This window comes from Zea mays, chromosome 9 (genome assembly GCF_902167145.1).
Source record: "Zea mays cultivar B73 chromosome 9, Zm-B73-REFERENCE-NAM-5.0, whole genome shotgun sequence".
Classification (NCBI taxonomy): Eukaryota; Viridiplantae; Streptophyta; class Magnoliopsida; order Poales; family Poaceae; genus Zea; species Zea mays.
Genome location: NC_050104.1, coordinates 46,142,727 through 46,163,449, shown reverse-complemented (window position 1 = coordinate 46,163,449; position 20,723 = coordinate 46,142,727). Strand labels below are relative to the sequence as shown.

Genomic DNA, 20,723 nt, shown 5'->3' with positions numbered 1-20,723 from the left:
ATGCAGCCAAAACTCAGCTCGGTCTGGCACACCGGACTGTCCGGTGGTGCACCGGACAGTGTCCGGTGCGCCAGGCTGGTCTCCAGTGAAGAGGCCGCTCTCGGGAAAAGTTTGGCGGCGTACGGCTATAATTCACCGGACTGTCCGGTGGTGCACCAGACACTGTCCGGTGAGCCAATGGTCGCCAGCGCAACGGTCGGCCGCGCAATCCACCGGCGACGCGTGGCCCGCACCAATGGTCGGCAGGGGGCACCGGACTGTCCGCTGTGCATCGGACAGTGTCCGGTGCGCCAACGGGCCCGAAGCTGCAACGGTCGGATGCGCTAGAAAAGGAAGGAGATCGCGCACCGGACAGCTACAGTGACTGTCCGGTGCACCACCCGACAGAAGGCAAGTTTGGCCTTCCTTGTTGGCCTCCAACGGCTCCCAGCTGCCTTGGGGCTATAGAAGGGACCCCTAGGCGCATGGAGGAGATATCCAAGCATTCACTAAGCATTCTAAGGCATCCAGACTCTGCTCCCGCGCATTCGCTTTGTTGTGTTAGAGATTTGAGCTCCATTTGAGTCAAGAACTCCCTGTGTGTCATTTGATCTCAAGTCTTCACTTGTGTGCGTTGGTGTGCTGCGTTTTTGAGTCTTGTGTGTGTTGCTCTTCTCAACCTTACTCTTGTGCGTTCTTTGTGATCAATCTTGTAAGGGCGAGAGGCTCCAACTTGTGGAGATTCCTTGCAAACGGGAAAAAGATATAAGGAAGAAAAGCCGTGGTATTCAAGTTGATCATTGGATCACTTGAAAGGGGTTGAGTGCAACCCTCGTCCATTGGGACGCCACAACGTGGAAGTAGACAAGTGTTACTTGGCTGAACCACGGGATAAAATCGAGTGTCTCTTGTGATTACTCTCTCTTTAATTGTCCATGTTTGCAAGAGCTCGCCTCATTGACTTGCTTAACCCACACTAATATCTTTATAATCAAGGTTGTTGGAATTTAGTGTTGAATTTTACAGGATCAACTATTCACCCCCCTCTAGGTGCTCTCAATTGGTATTAGAGCCATTCTCTTCATCTAAGGGACTAATCGCACGAAGAGATGGATCCTAAGGGAAAGGGGATGGTGGTCAACGACAAGGAGAAGGAGTCCCTCTTTAATGAGCCAAGGGACGACAAGCCCACTGACTCAGGATCGAGTCACAAGAATAGGGACGGGAAGAAGAAGAGGCGGATCAAGAAGATCATTTACTACGACAGCGACGCCTCCTCTTCTTCACCAAGAGACGACGACGACGATGACTCGTCTAAAAAGACACTGGTTAATCAAAATTATTCTTTTGATTATTCTCGTATTCCGTTCAATTTCATTGCTCATTTGATTTCAATTCCTCTTGGTAAACCTCCACACTTTGATGGAGAAGACTACTCTTTTTGGAGTCACAAAATGCGTAGTCACCTATTTTCTCTCCATCCTAGTATTTGGGAGATAGTTGAAAATGGAATGCATTTCGACAGTACGAATAACCCTGTGTTTATTAATGAGAAAATTCATAAGAATGCACAAGCTACCACTGTTTTGCTAGCCTCTTTATGCAGGGATGAATACAACAAGGTGAGCGGCTTGGACAATGCCAAGCAAATTTGGGATACCCTCAAGATATCACATGAGGGAAACGACGCCACCATGATCACCAAAATGGAGTTGGTGGAAGGTGAGCTGGGAAGGTTCGCGATGATCAAGGGAGAGGAGCCAACACAAACTTACAACAGGCTCAAGACCCTGGTCAACAAGATTAGGGGCTATGGAAGCACAAGATGGATGGACCACGACGTCGTCGAACTAATGCTAAGGTCATTTACGGTAATTGACCCCCATCTTGTCAACCATATTCGTGAGAATCCCAGGTACACCAAGATGACGCCCGAGGAGATCCTTGGGAAGTTTGTGAGCGAGCGCATGATGGTGAAAGAGGCTCGATATGTGGACGATGCTCTAAACGGTCCACTACCCTTCCACGAGCCTCAAACCATTGCCCTCAAAGCAACCAGCAACAGGAAGACGCTACCAAGCAAGGTGGCACAAGTGGAGGCCGCGGACCTCAACGAAGATGAGATGGCGCTTATCATCAAGCGCTTAAAGATCGCATTGAAAGGACACAAGGAGTACCCCAACAAGAATAAGACAAGGGGAAAGTGCTCCTGTTTCAAATGCGGTAAGACTGGTCATTTCATTGTTCAATGTCCCGATAATGAAAATGACCAGGGGGAAGAAAGACATGGGAAGAAGGAGAATAAGAAAAGCTATATGAAGGAGAAAGGCGAGGCTCATCTTGGCAAAGAATGGGATTCAGACTGCTCTTCATCCGACTCCGACGATGAAGGACTGGCAGCCTCGGCCTTCAACAAGTCTTCGTTCTTCCCCAACGAACGCCACACTTGCCTCATGGCCAAGGAGAAGAAGGTAAGTGGTCGAGATTCCCCCAAGTACTCTACTTCTAGTGATGAGGATTCTAGTGATGATGAAGTAGATTACTCTAGCTTGTTCAAAGGATTAGATAGAGCTAAGGTAGAAAAGATCAATGAATTAATTGACTCTCTAAATGAAAAGGATAGATTGTTAGAAAAACAAGAGGATATTTTATATGAGGAACATGATAAGTTTGTTAGTGTGCAAAAATCTCTTGCTTTAGAAACTAAGAGAAATGAAATGTTATCTTCTGAGTTATCTGCTTGCCATGAATCTATCTCTAGTTTAAAGATTTTGAATGATGATTTAAATGCTAAGCTAGAGGTACCTAATAAATCTAGTTCATGTGTAGAACATGTTGTAATTTGCAATAGATGCAAGGATTTTGATATTGATGCTTGTGATGAACATCTTGCGTCCATTGCTAAATTAAATGATGAGGTGGCAAGTCTTAATGCTCAACTTAAGACTTGCAAAATTAATTTTGATCAATTAAAATTTGCTAGGGATGCCTACACCGTTGGTAGACACCCCTCAATTAAGGATGGGCTCGGCTTTCAAAGGAAAGCCAAGAACTTAACAAGCTATAAGGCTCCCGTTCTCAACAAGGAGAAAGGGAAGGCTCCTATGGCTAGTAGTTCTCAAAAATGTCATGCTTACATTTATGATAGAAAATTTTCTAGAAATGCTCATTATAATAGGAGTTATGATGTGTTTAATTCACATGCTATGTTTGCTTCTAGCTCTACTTTTGTGCATGGTAGAAGTAAGCCTAGGAGAAATCATGTTGTGCATCATGTGCCTAGGAGAGTATGTAATGAACCTTCCACTATTTACCATGCTTGCAATACTTCTTTTGCAATTTTTTGTAAGAATAAAAAAGTAGTTGCTAGAAAGTTGGGATCCAAATGCAAGGGAGATAAGGCTTGTATTTGGGTTCCAAAGGCTATTGTGACTAACCTTGTAGGACCCAACAAGAGTTGGGTACCTAAAACCCAAGTGTAAATTACCTTGCAGGTTTATGCATCCGGGGGCTCAAGCTTGATTATCGACAGCGGATGCACAAACCACATGACGGGGGAGAAGAAGATGTTCACCTCCTACGTCAAGAACAAGGATTCCCAGGATTCGATCATCTTTGGAGATGGGAACCAAGGCAAGGTTAAAGGATTGGGAAAGATAGCCATTACATCCGAGCATTCTATCTCTCATGTGTTCTTAGTTGAATCGCTCGGGTACAACTTATTGTCTGTGAGTCAATTATGTAACATGGATTATAATTGTTTATTTACAAATATAGATGTTTCTGTCTTTAGAAGGAGTGATGGTTCATTAGTGTTTAAGGGTGTATTAGACAGCAAACTTTACTTAGTTGATTTTTTTAAAGAGGAGGTCGATCTAGATGCATGCTTAATAGCTAAGACTAGCATGGGCTGGCTGTGGTATCGCTGTCTAGTACATGTTGGGATGAAGAACCTTCATAAACTTCTAAAGGGAGAACATGTGTTAGGACTAACAAATGTCTGCTTCGAGAAAGATAGACCTTGTGCAGCTTGTCAGGCAGGGAAACAGGTGGGAAGCACTCATCACAGCAAGAATGTGATGACAACATCAAGACCACTAGAGCTTCTTCACATGGATCTCTTCGGACCCGTCGCCTACCTTAGCATCGGGGGAAGTAAGTATGGTCTTGTAATTGTAGATGACTTTTCCCGCTTCACTTGGGTATTCTTTTTTGCAGGATAAATCAGAAACCCAAGGGACCCTAAAGCGCTTTCTAAGGAGCGCTCAAAACGAATTTGAGCTCAAGGTAAAAAAGATAAGGAGCGACAATGGGTCCGAATTCAAGAACCTACAAGTTGAGGAGTATCTTGAGGAGGAAGGAGTCAAACACGAGTTCTTCGCTCCCTACACACCACAACAAAATGGTGTGGTAGAGAGGAAGAACAGGACGCTTATCGGCATGGCGAGGACGATGCTTGGAGAGTTCAAGACACCCGAGCGGTTTTGGTCAGAAGCTATGAACACAGCCTGCCACGCCATAAACCGGTTATATCTGCATCGTCTCCTCAAGAAGACCTCCTATGAACTCCTTATCGGTAACAAACCCAAATACCCAATGTCTCTTACTTTCGTGTATTTGGGAGCAAATGCTACATTTTGGTGAAGAAAGGTAGACATTCCAAATTTGCTCCCAAAGCTGTAGAAGGGTTTTTACTAGGGTATGACTCAAATACAAAGGCGTATAGGGTCTTCAACAAATCATCGGGTTTGGTTGAAGTCTCTAGCGACGTTGTATTTGATGAGACTAATGGCTCTCCAAGAGAGCAAGTTGATCTTGATGACATAGATGAAGATGATGTTCCAACGGCCGCAATGCGCACAATGGCGATTGGAGATGTGCGACCACAGGAACAACAAGAGCAAGATCAGCCTTCTTCCTCGACAATGGTGCATCCCCCAACTCAAGATGATGGACAGGTTCCTCAAGAAGAAGCACGTGATCAAGGGGGAGCACAAGAAGAACTAGTTATGGAGGAAGAAGCACCACTGGCCCCTCCAACTCAAGTCCGAGCGACGATTCAAATAAATCACCCCGTCGATCAGATTCTGGGTGACATAAGCAAGGGAGTAACTACTCGCTCAAGATTAGCTAACTTTTGTGAGCATTGCTCGTTTGTCTCTTCTATTGAGCCTTTCAGGGTAGAAGAGGCCTTGCAAGATCCGGACTGAGTGTTGGCCATGCAGGAAGAGCTCAACAACTTCAAGAGAAATGAAGTTTGGAGTCTGGTGCCACGTCCAAAGCAAAATGTAGTGGGAACCAAGTGGGTGTTCTGCAACAAACAAGACGAGCATGGGGTGGTGACAAGAAACAAGGCTCGACTTGTGGCAAAAGTTTATGCCCAAGTCGCAGGTTTGGATTTCGAGGAGACTTTTGCTCCTGTGGCTAGGCTAGAGTCTATTAGAATATTATTAGCCTATGCCGCTCACCACTCTTTCAGGTTGTTTCAAATGGATGTGAAGAGTGATTTCCTCAACGGGCCAATAAAGGAGGAGGTGTACGTGGAACAACCCCCTGGCTTTGAGGATGACAGGTACCCCGACCATGTGTTTAAGCTCTCTAAGGCGCTCTATGGACTTAAGCAAGCCCCAAGAGCATGGTATGAATGCCTTAGAGATTTCTTAATTGCTAATGCTTTCAAGGTTGGGAAAGCCGATCCTACTCTTTTCACTAAGACTTGTGATGGTGATCTTTTTGTGTGCCAAATTTATGTCGATGACATAATATTTCGTTCTACTAACCAAAAGTCTTGTGAGGAGTTTAGCAGGGTGATGACTCAAAAGTTTGAGATGTCAATGATGGGCGAGTTGAACTACTTTCTTGGGTTCCAAGTGAAACAACTCAAGGACGACACCTTCATCTCCCAAACAAAGTACACTCAAGATCTTCTCAAGCGGTTTGGGATGAAGGACGCCAAGCCCGCGAAGACACCTATGGGAACCGACGGACATGTCGACCTCAACAAAGGAGGTAAGTCCGTTGATCAAAAGGCATACCGGTCTATGATAGGGTCATTACTTTATGTATGTGCTAGTAGACCAGATATTATCCTTTGCGTATGCATGTGTGCTAGATTTCAATCCGACCCAAGGGAATGTCACCTTGTGGCCGTTAAGCGGACTCTTAGATATTTAGTTTCTACGCCTTGCTTTGGGATCTGGTATCCAAAGGGGTCTACCTTTGACTTAATTGGATATTCAGACTCCGATTATGCTGGATGCAAGGTTGATAGGAAGAGTACATCAGGGACGTGCCAATTCCTAGGAAGGTCCTTGGTGTCTTGGAGTTCAAAGAAACAAACCTCTCTTGCCCTATCCATTGCTGAGGCCGAGTGTGTTGTCGCAGGATAGTGTTGCGCGCAACTACTTTGGATGAGGCAAACCCTCCGGGACTTTGGCTACAATCTGAGCAAAGTCCCACTCCTATGTGACAATGAGAGTGCAATCCGCATGGCGGATAATCCTGTTGAACACAGCCGCACTAAGCACATAGACATCCGGCATCACTTTCTGAGAGACCACCAGCAAAAGGGAGATATTGAGGTGTTCCATTTTAGCACCGAGAACCAGCTAGCCGATATCTTTACCAAGCCATTAGATGAGAAAACCTTTTGCAGGCTGCGTAGTGAGCTAAATGTCTTAGATTCACGTAACTTGTATTGATCTATAACATACATGTGTTTTATGCCTTTGATCATGTTACTTATACATTTATGCAATTTGTTGCTTATTTATGGTGCTCAAGTTGGGCAAAGGATCCCCGGACCTCAAAAGTCCATGTGTGAATGATGCACGTATTTAGGGGGAGATGTGCTACAACCTGACCCTTTGAGACTAACCTTTGTGTTTAAGTGTACTTGATGTAGTCTTAAAGGTGCAATGAAAGGGAAAAGGTGAACTTGGACCATGCAAAGACTTCCACTGCACTCTGGTATTAGTGTACTCACCTCCAAGTTCATTCTTATGCTCTTATTGCCTTTTTGCTCTTAATTGACATTTTTGGTGAGGCAATGAGGTTAAAGGGCCAAGAATAATCCCGTTTTGGTGCTTAATGCCAAAGGGGGAGAAATTAAGGCCAAAGAAAATGGATCAGCTACCACTTGTAAATTTTGAAAACAATATTGTTAGAACTTTTTGATTTGTCCAAAATACTCTTATTGCAAAATTTGGTCTCTTATGGGGGAGAATTTTGATTATGGGAAAAGGGGGAGTTTTTGGCTCTTGATCAATTTCACTCTTGGATTATCTCTCTTTGTGCCCAAACAAGTGAGTTTGACTTAGAGATAGGAAAATGAATTTGATTTGCAAAAACAAACCAAGTGAGTTTTGGCTCTTGATCAAAAACAATTTGGTCCTCATTTGCATTGATGTTGCACTTGTTTTGGTTGCTTTTTGATGTGTTGGCATAAAACACCAAAAAGGGGGAGATTGAAAGGGAAATGTGCCCTTGGGCCATTTCTATAATGTTTTGGTGATTAAGTGTCCAACACATAGTAAGTGAGTAGCTATGTTCCAAACAAGCAAGAAGTGCAAATCATGTAACAAGGTACGTTTCTAAACTTAGTACATTGTTTTGAGTACTAACATAATTTGTCTAAGTACTGGAAATAGGAAGAAAAGAAACCAAAAAGACTTGGCTCGGTGCAGCCAAAACTCAGCTCGGTCTGGCACACCGGACTGTCCGGTGGTGCACCGGACAGTGTCCAGTGTGCGAGGCTCGTCTCCGGTGAAGAGGCCGCTCTCGGGAAAAGTTTGGCGGCGTACGACTATAATTCACCGGACTGTCTGGTGGTGCACCAGACACTGTCCGGTGAGCCAACGGTCGGCCGCGCAATCCGCGGGCGACGCGTGGCCCGCACCAACGGTCGGCAGAGGGCACCGTACTGTCCGGTGTGCACCAGACAGTGTCCGGTGCGCCAACGAGCCCGAAGCCGCAACGGTCGGATGCGCTAGAAAAGGAAGGAGATCGCGTATCAGACAGCTACAGTGACTGTCCGGTGGTGCACAGGACTGTCAGGTGCACCACCCGACAGAAGGCAAGTTTGGCCTTCCTTGTTGGCCTCCAACGACTCCCAACTGCCTTGGGGCTATAAAAGGGACCCCTAGGCGCATGGAGGAGATACCCCAGCATTCACTAAGCAATCTAAGGCATCCAGACTCTGCTCCCGCGCATTCGCTTTGTTGTGTTAGAGATTTGAGCTTCATTCGAGTCAAGAACTCCATGTGTGTCATTTGAGCTCAAGTCTTCACTTGTGTGTGTTGGTGTGCTGCGTTTTTGAGTCTTGTGTGCGTTGCTCTTCCGAACCTTACTCTTGTGCGTTCTTTGTGATCAACCTTGTAAGGGCGAGAGGCTCCAACTTGTGGAGATTCCTCGCAAACAGGAAAAAGATATAAGGAAGAAAAGTCGTGGTATTCAAGTTGATCATTGGATCACTTGAAAGGGGTTGAGTGCAACCCTCGTCCATTGGGATGCCACAACGTGGAAGTAGGCAAGTGTTACTTGGCCGAACCATGGGATAAAATCGCGTGTCTCTTGTGATTGCTCTCTCTCTTTAATTGTCCGTGTTTGCAAGAGCTCGCCTCATTGACTTGCTTAACCCGCACTAATATCTTTATAATCAAGGTTGTTGGATTTTAGTGTTGAATTTTATAGGATCACCTATTCACCCCCCCTCTAGGTGCTCTCACAAACTAAGCATGTACCTTACGTTTGAACCAGGAAATGAAATCGGGCAATCCATTTGTCGCACCCTTTCTAAGAAGAGTATCATATTTCTGTGGAGTTGGGTCCCTTGATCGAAGCCAGAATTCATGAAGAAATTGTTCCATGTATGGTGTCACCTCTTCAAGGTTGGTCATACATATAGTATGATATGCTGCCACTCTTCATGTGTCAGGGTCTTGGTGGTCGAGCCACTTGCGCTTCCAAGTTGGCCTGGAAATATGCTGAGGTTCGATTCATTGTCTCCATCATTGTAACGAGGGGGTGGATTATGCACGCTCGACAGATTGTCACCATAGTAAGTTGTTGTGAAGTTGGACACCTCCTCTAGAATGTATGCCTCTGCAATAGAAGCCTCGATTTTGCATTTATTTCTACGTTTCTTTTGTATAGTCTTTAAACATCTCTCGATTGGATAGCACCAACGTCCATGCATGCTCCCCATTCGTGCCTCATACGGGAGATGAAGAATCAAATTCTCCATCGGATTGAACAAGCCGGGTAGAAAGATCTTCTCCAGCTTACATAGTAACACGGGTGCCAATGTTTCCAAGTCTGCAATCATGGTCCGATATAACTCTTTTGCACAAAGTTGGTGGAAGAAATATCTCAACTCTGCAAGCGCTAGCCAGACATGCTTACGGACATAGCCTCAAACCATCACTAGAAGAATTCGTTCAATTCATATGTGGAAGTCATGACTCTTCATCCCTAAGACTAACAGATCAGATAAGTTCACCCCCTACTCAGGTTAGCGGCATACCCATCAGGGAACATTAACATCTTGATCCACACTAGTACTTCCTTTCTCTGGGCCCTTCTTAGGATGAAATCAGCCTTAGGCCTTCTCCATGTATTTCCACCACTAGGCAGCTTCATCTCTTGGTTTGGTCTATCACATAATGCTGTCAGATCCAATCTTGCCTTTACGTTATCCTTTGACTTATTATGAATGCCCATAACGGTTGCCCAAAGTGCCTCAGCAACATTCTTTTTAGTGTGTGTCACATCAATGTTGTGTGGAAGAAGCAGGTCATCATAATAGGGGAGCCAAGTCAAGCCCGACTTATGTATCCACATATGCTGCTCACCATGTCCCACAAAACCACCTTCTGGGTTGGCCACGAGACCATCTATCTGTTGACAAACTTCAGCACTAGTCATCATTGCAGGTGGGCGGTCTATCACTACAACAGCTTTCATAAAGTTCTTGATGTCTAGTCGAAATGCATGGTCAGGAGGGAGAAATTTATGATGTTTATCGAACAATGAATATTTACTACCCTTCTTCAACCAATTGACCCTAAATAGCTTCCTTGCAAACTGGGCATGTGAACTTACCGTGAACACACCAGGCGCAGAATAGCCCATACGCTGGTAAGTCATGCATGGAGTACTGGTACCAAACAAGCATTCTGAAGTTTGTCTTCGTAGCTCGGTCATACGTCCATACCCCTTCCTTCCAAGCACGTACCAATTCATCGATCAAAGGCTCCATGTACACACCCATTTTACTCCCCGGGTGTCCGGGAATTATCAACGACACGAATATATTCTACCTTTGAAAGCACACATCGGGGGGAGATTGATTGGGATAACAAACACGGGCCAACATGTGTACGGGGCAACGCTCATTCCATAGGGATTGAACCCATCTGTGGCCATCGCAACACGTACATTACGAGCCTCTTCGACTTTCTCGCGGTGAATGGCATCAAAGTGTTTCCATGCTTCACCATCGGATGCGTGCACCATCTTGTCAGGATTGTATCATTTTCCATTTTTGTGCCATGTCATATGTTTCGCGGATTCCTCGGTCATGCATAGAAGCTGGATCCTCGGTATGAATAGAAGGTGTCATAGGATTATCAAGGGGATGTCGAGCTGCCTCTTCTGTCCATCACCAGAGTCTACCTCCATGAACCTAGACGATTTACACTTCGGACATTACATTGCCTTCGCGTATTCTTTCTAAATAGCACTCAGCCCTTCGGACAAGAATGTATCTGCTCATACGTCATCTTGAGTGCACGAAGGAGTTTCTGTGCCTCGTACATGCTCTTTAGCAGAACGTGATCCTTTAGAAGCAGGCTCCTAATAACCATCAACAAGCCATCGAATGCGTCTCGACTCATGCTGTACTGCGACTTGAACACCATTACACGCCCAATGGCATCTAGTTGAGAAACCTTTGTCTGGCCGTGAAGGGGCTTCTGTGCCGCGTCAAACATGTCGTAGAACGCCTTTGCAGTCGGCTCTGGCTCGTCATCTATACATCCTCCGGCGTACTGTGCCTCGTGATAGTTGTTCAACATATCTGCTACCCCTGCATCGGCATCATAATCCTCGACGCGTTGTCTCAGCACCTCCTCTCTCGTACGATGCGCTTCACCATGAAAGATCAACCAAGTATAGCCCGGTGTAAATCCATTCTTCCAAATATGTTCTACCATGGCCTTATTTGATTTTCTTTTCCGGTTGGCACATTTGCTGCATGGGCATGGGACTAGAATCGCTCCTTTAGCAGCTTCGCCATATGCCCGTTCCACAAAACCATCGGTCTTTCTAATCTATTCAGGGGTGACATCGTTCCTTCCTCTATGGCCCGTGTACATATACTCATGGTCCTCCATCCTCTAACATAAGCCTATCAATAGAAAATTTCGGCAGCACCTCCCCTGCATGGAGAGGTTCCTAAAACCTGCAAATACAAGTATCAGCACAATGGCCGACACACAGATATACAAATGACACGATGGTCGCGAATCACATCTAATCGACATCCAATCATCATTACCACTATATTTTACTAAACATATGATTTTATTCATAGTAATGGTAATCGTTCCAATCCAAAGAATTTTTACCACTATAGCAAATTTAGAGAACATAACTTATACTATACTTATGGGTAAATACTTCAATCATAGAATAAAACCTACCGAGGTCGGGGGCGGTGGCATGGTGGGGCGCGGTGGCGCGGCGGGGCGCGGTGGCGATGGCCGGGCGGGGTTTGAGAGCACGGGGAGGAGCAATGACGGCGGCGGCGGCGTGGAGAAGTGCGTGAAGAAGAAGATTATTTCTGCCTATGTAAACAAACTTTGCCGAGTGCCCGTGATCTGGCACTCGGCAAAGTTTTTTAATTAAAAAATATACTTTGTCGAGTGCCCTGGATCCGGCACTCGGGCACTCGGCAAAAAAAGCTTTGCCGAGTGTCCATCGTATGACACTCGGCAAACAAAGCTTTGCCGAGTGCCCAACGGCTCACACTCGGCAAAGTATTTTTTTATTTTTTTTATTTTGCCATACAAACTTTTTGTGGTATGTTCCTACACTATGTAGACCTACATGTACCATTTTGGGACAATTGTAAAAGTGTTTACAATAACTATTGGATTTAGTTCGCTTATTTGAATTTCTTCAGAAAATTCACATTTGAACTGCAAGTCACTCGAAACTTAGAAAACCGTGCATGCAAAAATGATATACATGCTATTTAACATAAGTTACGACCGATTTCAGGAGCAGACCGAAAACTTCGAGCATCATGCTCATTAAACATGGTCGTTAACTTGCCATCCAGCTCTTTAAAAATTGTATAACAAACAAAGTCGAAAAATAATGAAACTTGTCCACATGTCATGGTATCATATATAGAGGCTGTGATAAAAATTTGAGAATGTTTCGAGAAAGTTGTGAAGCACTATGTGTAGAAACCTAAGAGAACCACATTGAAACTCTATGATTTCATGTGTAGATCGCTTAGATTTCTACACATAGTGCCTCACAAGTTTTTCAAAACATTCTCAAATTTTTATCACAGCCTCTATATATGATATCATGACATGTGGACAAGTTTTATGATTTTCTGACTTTGTTTGTGTTTTATACAATTTTTAAACAGCTGGATGGTAAGTTCACGGCCATGTTTAGTGAACATGGTGCTCGAAGTTTCCGGTCCATTCCTGAAATCGGTCGTAACTAGTGCTAAATAGCATGGATATCATTTTTGCATGCACGGGTTTCCATGTTTCGAGGACTTGTAGTTCAAATGTGAATTTTCCGAAGAAATTCAAACAAACAAACTAAATCCAATAGGTATAGAAAACACTTTTATAATTGTCCCAAAATGGTACATATAGGTCTACATAGTGTAGGAACATACTACAAAAAGTTTAGTTGGCAAAATAAAAAAATAAAAATATATTTTGTCGAGTGCCCAAGGAAGGCACTCGGCACAGCTTGCTCTGCCAAGTGTCAAATGGGGGGCACTCGGCAAAGAAGATTCTTTGCCGAGTGCCAGAACTCGGCTCTCGGCAAAGGTAACGGCCGTCGCTTTAGACGGCGGCTGACAGCCCTTTGCCGAGAGCCGCCCTTCGCCGAGTGTTTGGCACTCGGCAAAGAAATCTTTGCTGAGTGTATTCCCGTGCCGAGAGTCCTGCTCTCAGCAAACGTTGTCGTTACCGGGAGCAGGACTTTGCCGAGTGCGGCACTCGACAAAGGCTCCATCGAGTGCCCGACAAAAGCACTCAGCAAAGCGCCGAGCACTCGACAAAGACCCGGATTCCGGTAGTGAAAGTCTTTGTCGAGTGCCGACATAAAGCACTCGGCAAAGAAACCGCTGCCGATGTACAGTTCGTCGAGACTCCTTTGGTGAGACTCACACTCAATAAAGAGTTCATCGAGTGTTTTCTAGGCTTTGGCTGAAGCACTCAGAATTCCTAGCTACCATTTAACCTAGGAATAAAGTAAATAACGATACCCTAAAATATTCCAAGGTAAATACCAATAGCCATGATGAAGGTGCTCATGCCCATCAAGTACCTGATGTCCAGAGATGTCAGATCGTAAATTCACTCTTGATCCATCTATCTCTACACTGAAAAGTAAAAATTAGAGTCTTCATAGATAAATATTCTAGCTCAAAACAATGGGATGCTAAATGTCACATGCTTTTGTTCTTCAAAATTGAATTGGTACTCCCCTCTTGAAGACCAATTATTTTACTTCATGCCACATAAAAATAGGGAGGCTAATTATATAAGAAACAAATAGGGCATTCATGAACAACAATATATTAACTTAAATAAATGGGTTCATAGGTATCAAATGTATGCACTCATCAAAATTAAAATGGGTAGGCCCTCATGAAGAACAATTATTGTACCTCATGCCACGTAAAAATGAGGAGACAAATTATATATATGAAAGCAAAATCGGAGCTTTCATGAACAATAAATATTGTAGCTCAAAACAATGGTTTGCTAGGTGTGATTTGCATGTGTGTTCATTAAAATTAAAATTAGTAGCCCTATTGAAAAATTCTACTTAAAGCACGCATAGCATACACTACCGGAATCCGAGACTTTGCCGAGTGCCGGCCGCTTTGCCGAGTGCCTTTTCTCGGGCACTCGGCAAAGACGGCTTTGCCGAGAGCCGCACTCGGCAAAGCTTGGCTCTCGGTAACGAGCATCTTTACCGAGAGTAGGACACTCGGTACAGGTCCACACTCGGCATATGCCATGGCCCACAAGGGGAAGGCGACGTCCGACGTCACCTACAACCCGGATGACGGGCCCGAGGCGTACACCAACCCCGCCATCCACAGCCGACTCAGTGAGTACACCGCAATGGCCAAGGAGGTCCATGGGCCAGATTACGATCCGAGGACCGAGGACATCGACGGAGATGTCCTCATGAGGGTCGGAGGAGGCAAGAGGCATGGGCGGTACTGGATTGCCGACGGGGCAATCGACTCGTCCTCCACTCCCACTCTCTCTCAGGTGCGAGCAAGGAGCACGAGCGCGAGCCCAGCCATACGACCTCGGCAGGACACCTCACAGCATCGTATCCAGCAACTCCAGGTTATTCCTTATCTATTCATCGTTCATTAATTTTTATATATCTTCTCTTTGCATTATCGTAACATTAGGGCGAAATATTACAGACTCAGCTAGATGATGAGAGGAGGCAACGTGAGGAGCTGGAGAAGAGGATGTCGGATTTGTTCGCGTACGTGCAGAGCCTTGGCGCCGCACAGGGTCATGCTCCACCACCTCCGTTGTTCCCTGCAACTGACCCTGCTGAGTTCACTACTCCTGTGAGTATCAAAATTTTAGTACTGCATGATATATATTCATATGTTCTCACACATACAATCTATTCTCTGTGCAGCGTCAATCGGCGGCGTCGAACAACCCTCATGCTTCGTCCAGCCCTTCGCCGAACCAGTCCAGATGCCCACCTCGTTGATGATCCAGACTTGGTCTTGTGAGTGTTGGTGATGTTTGGCTAGACTTGGTCTTGTGAGATACTTGGTGATGTTAGTGATGATCCAGACTTATATCTGTTTTGTGATGATCCAAACTTATATTTGTGAGTGTTGGTGATGTTAGTTATACTTGGTCTTGTGAGATACTTAATGAGACTTATGTGCTGTGAAACCTGATTTATGTGGTGATATTTGTGATATATATGGTGTTGATGATAAATGTGTTGATTCTGTGATGCGAATGATATATAATGTGATGTGAATGATATATATCTTTTGTTTGTTTGGATGGAACAGCAAAAACAAATAAAAAAGGGACATCCTGGTCACTTTGCCGAGTGTAACACTCGGCAAAGGTCGCTTTGCCGAGTGCTATGACCATGGCTCTCGGCAAAGAAGGAAACCTGGGAACCGGTAAAGCCATCTTTGCCGAGTGCTGACCATGGCACTCGGCAAAGAAGGAAACCTGGGAACCGGCAAAGATGTCTTTGCCGAGTGCCGTTGCCAAGGCACTCGGCAAAGGGACTGGCAAAGGGGCCCACTGGAGGGTTCTTTGCCGAGTGCCAGTCCACTAGACACTCGGCAAAGAAACCTCCTTTGCCGAGTGCCTACTAGGGCTCTCGGCACAGAGACTGGCTGTGGGGTCCACTAGACCAGTCTTTGCCGAGTGTCGCCGTTGGCACTCGGTAAAGGATCCGTCACCGTCACTTGGCGCCGTGACGGTGACTTTTCTTTGCCGAGTGCCAAATGGCACTCGGCAAAGTCTTTGCCGAGTGCCCGACAAAAAGTACTCGGCAAAGAAGCTGTTGCCGATGTACAGTTCGCCGAGCGTTCTTTGCCGAGTGTTACACTCGGCAAAGGCTTTGCCGAGTGTAAAATAGCCTTTGCCGTGTGTTTAGAACACACGGCAAAGAAGCTGATTCCGGTAGTGATACTAACTAACAACTATCAAAACCACCATGTAATTTGCTAGAAATTAAATGAGGTCATATTCAACAACCTTTTGTAAGATGGATTCATCACAATTTGAATGCCTTCCTCATGATCAAACTAAAAAATGTTCTCTAAAATTGAAAATTAACTAGTGCCTTATATTAATACTTCTAAGATTTGACACCCAAAAAATATAAATTATCTTAAGGGTTTTGAATAACAATCAAGAAAATATGAATTACCCTGGCGGTTTTGAATAGCACCCAAGGAAATAAGCAATTACCTTGGCGATTTGTAATGGCACTATAATCGCACTGAAGGAAATGTGCAGTTACCTTAGCGGTTTGGTTTAGCACTAAAAAATAAATCCATTTCCTTGCTCCGATGTCCACATCCAAGAGAACTACACTTCCCTTGATGATTTTGTTGTGGCCCTCAACAAAAAAATTTAGCACTCAAGGTAATTCAGGAGTATGGTAGTGGTTGCTATATATTATCTGGTTTACATGAAAAAATCATATTTTTTATATGAAACCAGATCGAGAAGAACTTACTAAAATTGTAGCATTCAAAATGATTTAAACCTTTGTTGTTGACAAGAGTTTAGTTTGAGGTGGTTATACAAATATATTCAATATGAATCCTTGTACCCATTAAACTCTCTCGGACGGAGATAAAACTAGCGTCAAAATTCTAGGTTTGGTTAATTAGGAGTGACATTGAAATGATACGAGTGTTAAACGAATCTTCCCTCCCATGTTTGGTTAGGAATGACATAGAAAACGATCCCCCCGGCGCGGCAGGACGGCGGCGGCATGCAAACAGCACTGACATGCGTATATTCTTGTAGCACAACACGAACAACGTACGTCGTCACAGAACACAGTAGAATTTTATTTCCGGTGCTTGCATTATTATATATGTTGAATTTCCGATCGAGATGGAATGATTCATTATTGGCTGAGCATCAGCAGACTCAGGGAGTGAGATGGTCTAGCAGCTAGCTGGCCACACAGATCATATATGCATGCATCTTATTGTTGGATGGAGACATCTGCAGACGATCGACATCTTAATACCACTCGTTATGCATGGTTTCCTCCGAAGTTGACGACGGAGCGGTAGGTTCTGCCGGGCTGCCATCCGGCGGGGATGACGTTGCTGGCGACGAGAACCCTGCCGGAGCCCGAGGTGAGGCGGACAGACAGGGGGGCCTGCAGATTGGTGGAGCCGGACTTGTACTGCCACACAGCGCCCCAGGAGCGTTGCATGGGCGCCCACGCCGCCGCGCCGCTCTGCTTCAGCTCCACGGCGCGCAGGTCCCCGTCCCCGGACTCGTACTCGATGGCCATGGCCAGGTAGTTGGCGTTTGAGCCGGCGTCCACCCTGAAGGCGATGTCCAAGCCGTTCCAGTTGCACGCCACCCTGCAGTAGTGCACGCAGCCACCAGCCAGCGGCGCGCGGCGCGAGGTTTAATTAGTCAGCGGCTGGGAGTGGGACGACGACGACGGCGGCGCAAGGCCGGCCGGCGGCAAGCAGCTAATATATAATGAGGTATATATATTACCGAGTGTACTGGACTTGTAGGCGGCCGGCGTTTCGGAGCATGTCGGCCTGGCCGGGCTTCGCCATGGCACCGAACGCCGTCCCGCTCAGGTCGAAGTGGACGGGCTCCACCTGGCACGTAGCGTCGGGGCACAGGTCGGTGATAACCACTGTCACCGGGCTGCCGGAGCACGACTCGTGTCCGGTGCACTTCACCTACAAGATGTGTGCAATCCAACAATTAGTAATCTTTAGCTAGCTAGTACTTACAGTGGACTTGCAATGTGCATGCATACATGAACAGATCCATGAACGTATATATAACAATACTGACGTACCTGGTAGCAGGTGCCGCAGCCCTTGCCGTCCTGGAAGATGGATTGGCTGCCGGCGGTGATCATTGACGAGAACGGAGGTTGGTCGACGGCACCCTGGTACCCACACGCACCACCTACGTATATGCATCGTGAACGCACATATATATTATATCGAAGTCTATCATATCATTCGCAATGAGAATAAATGCACACTTGCATCATGGCCGCGCATGCGACGCATGCATGGTAATTGCACACGTACGTACCGTCGGATCCAGCGCCCTTGGCGGGGCCGTACCAGGTGGCGCCGCCGTTCGACCAGCCGCCGTCCATGGGCACGGCGGATGCGCAGGGACGGAAGGCGAGAGCGGTGATGGCAATGAAGCAGGTCAAGACTCCGATCTGCTTGGAAGCCATGCCGGAAGCCAGGTTAGACGACGAGCGCGCTAGCTAGAGAGCTGTTTCGATATGTGTCCAATGATCTACTAGCTGGGGCTAGGAGATGCGGGGTGTGGTGCATGGTGTCATGGCATCTATTTATAGCCGGCCCGTGCACCTTCCGTAGCACTGAAATTTACAGAAGGACATCATTATATTGACGTTGCTCGAGTTTCATTAATCCCGGTTTCTAATTAATTCTTCCACAGCTGATTGGATTTTCCTTTTCTTCTATATGAATATATTTCCTTTACTTACACATGTTAGGTTCTTAATCTTTTTTATTTAATTTCCTTATACGTCCATAAATATTTCTCTAACTAATCCATCCTAATGGTTAGGGATGAAAACAAATACTTCTCCGCGTACCTGTTACTTTGTTCTCTTTTTTCCTTTGACTGTGAATAATTAAATAGGATATAGAATTGGCTGCGCAAATTCATATTCTTGTTTTTTAGCATTGAGCTTGTTAAGATTCATAAAATGTAAACTTCAAATCTATCGTATATCTTCTTAGATGATAGATATAAAATCCGAATATACAGATATTTTCACTTTTTTTGGAGTACATAATGTAAAAACAGTTATGCAAAAATTTATTCTTGTCGATAACAATGTGCTTCATAACATGTAAGAAAAGATTAGCATCAAAATTCATACATATATATTTTAAAATATTAAATTTATCCTAACTGTTCAGATACCCCTTTTCATCCCTACTCTCTCTTATTGGTAATTTTCTTGCAAGTCTGATGCATGGATTCTATTTCTGCTAACATTTGTAGCAACAATAAGTGCGCAAATATATAAGAGTCTCATCTGATGGGAATGCAATATCTTTTTTTTCTTTACAATATAATAGTTCAGTGTGTGTGTATGTGTTTGTTTCTTTATTATTTTAAGGCCACGATGCAGAAACCTCGCAGTTGAAGCCATCCTACAATTGTTCATTACCGTCATGCATGTCAGCATCATCATGCGTGGCACACACGCGTGGCCTAGTTACATGTATATGCATGTGACGGCCATCTTGTAGCGTATTGTATTTGCAGCTGCAGGAATACGGCGATGACGCCGCCGATGTGTGATCGGACGAAGCACGCAGAATTCTACAGGGTGTACATGAACGAGATTGATCATTGCATATATATGCCTCTGTGTATGCCGGTATATACACACATCTGTGTATGCCGGTATATATATACACAGATCGACCATGCATGTGTAGTGGTGCAGAAATGCTACAACTAGCTTGCTGGCCGTTACGTTTCATCATCCTCGAATCCCGATCCCCAACAGGGAAAAAAACAACAACCTCGCGCCTCAAAATGGAAGAGAGAGACAGATCACCACTGCATAGCCGCAGCGATCAGCACCAGTGTAGACGTCGCCATGCATCAATATATAGCTGGAAGCATCTTTATAATCGATCTCTCACTTGTCCGCTAGCGCAACAGAAGACACCTGTTGTGATGCACTAGGGCACACATGACTGTTGGGCTCACCCGACTATACTAGTACACAGAAACTCTATAGTAGCGGTTCTAGATCTATTTGCACTGGCGTTTTTCAGTGCCGCCAGTACTAGGGGCCAGTAGAAATCAGGATTTTCACTGGCGGTTAATAACATTAGCATTGGCGGGTTGCTTAAAAAAACCGCCCGTGAAAATCTTGTTTCCATATGTGGTTTTTTTAAGCAGCCCGCTAGTAAAAATAACATTAACACTAGCGGGTTGCTTAACATTTTCTGTCAGTATAAGTTTCCCCGCATTTTTTCAAATTTTTAAACAAAATTGAATTTTATATTTATTAACACAAATTCTTCTATTTACAATATATTCTTCTGCTGACAACCATAAATTTTCAAACAAAACTTAATTAAATTCTATCATACATTCTATACATCAAATTCTTCTATTTACAACCATATATGCTTCACACATTCTATACATCAATTGTTTTCACATATGCTCTATAGTAACTATCTGGTTTAAGAGATAGTCTACTAACTTCTGTTAATATTCTAAACTCCGGCATAGCTAATAATGTACTGGAAGCGTCGTGATATTTCCCTTCACCGGGAATGACCTCTTTTAATATGAATGTGCAGAGGTCTTCAACTATACCATACAATACACCTTCGATCAAGTTCTTCGGATTTCCTTTTTGAAATTCCTGTAAAGGAAGTTTATAAACATCATCTATTCACACTCGATAACACATTTGCATCTTTAATGACAAATACAAACATGATTGTTACTAATAATAACTTGCTAGGGTTTGTGATGTATCGTCCGTTTATTCTCATAAACTCGCACGCATAGAACCCACATAGGACCGATCCTTGTGGTTGCTTGTGGCACTACATACATAACAGAAGATTGGTTATTTAGTTGCAGCATTGTGTATGATATATATTCATAAATTCACATACTTATCGGCCAGTGATAATGGATGTCTAGTGGCACGCATTTTTTTGG

At 44.7% G+C, this 20,723-nt stretch overlaps 1 protein-coding gene across 1 annotated transcript; it reads right to left on the bottom strand.

Annotated features, from left to right (window-relative positions):
- Positions 1-16,813: 16,813 nt before the first annotated feature.
- On the bottom strand, positions 16,814-18,333 carry LOC103638320 (putative expansin-B14). Its single transcript, XM_020544446.1, has 4 exons — positions 18,072-18,333; positions 17,827-17,939; positions 17,511-17,704; positions 16,814-17,368 (listed from the first exon to the last, which is right to left on the bottom strand). Exons 1-4 carry the CDS (start codon positions 18,220-18,222, stop codon positions 17,029-17,031), a joined length of 798 nt encoding a protein of 265 aa, XP_020400035.1. The 5' UTR covers positions 18,223-18,333; the 3' UTR covers positions 16,814-17,028.
- Positions 18,334-20,723: the final 2,390 nt, after the last annotated feature.

Excerpts from the sequence above, each read along its gene's own strand:
- LOC103638320 (XM_020544446.1), bottom strand. The coding sequence starts at position 18,222 with ATGGCTTCCAAGCAGATCGGAGTCTTGACCTGCTTCATTGCCATCACC. Across the intron at positions 17,705-17,826 it reads GCTGCGGCACCTGCTACCAG|GTGAAGTGCACCGGACACGA; the intron begins GTACGTCAGTAT and ends CACATCTTGTAG. Across the intron at positions 17,369-17,510 it reads CTACAAGTCCAGTACACTCG|GGTGGCGTGCAACTGGAACG; the intron begins GTAATATATATA and ends GCACTACTGCAG.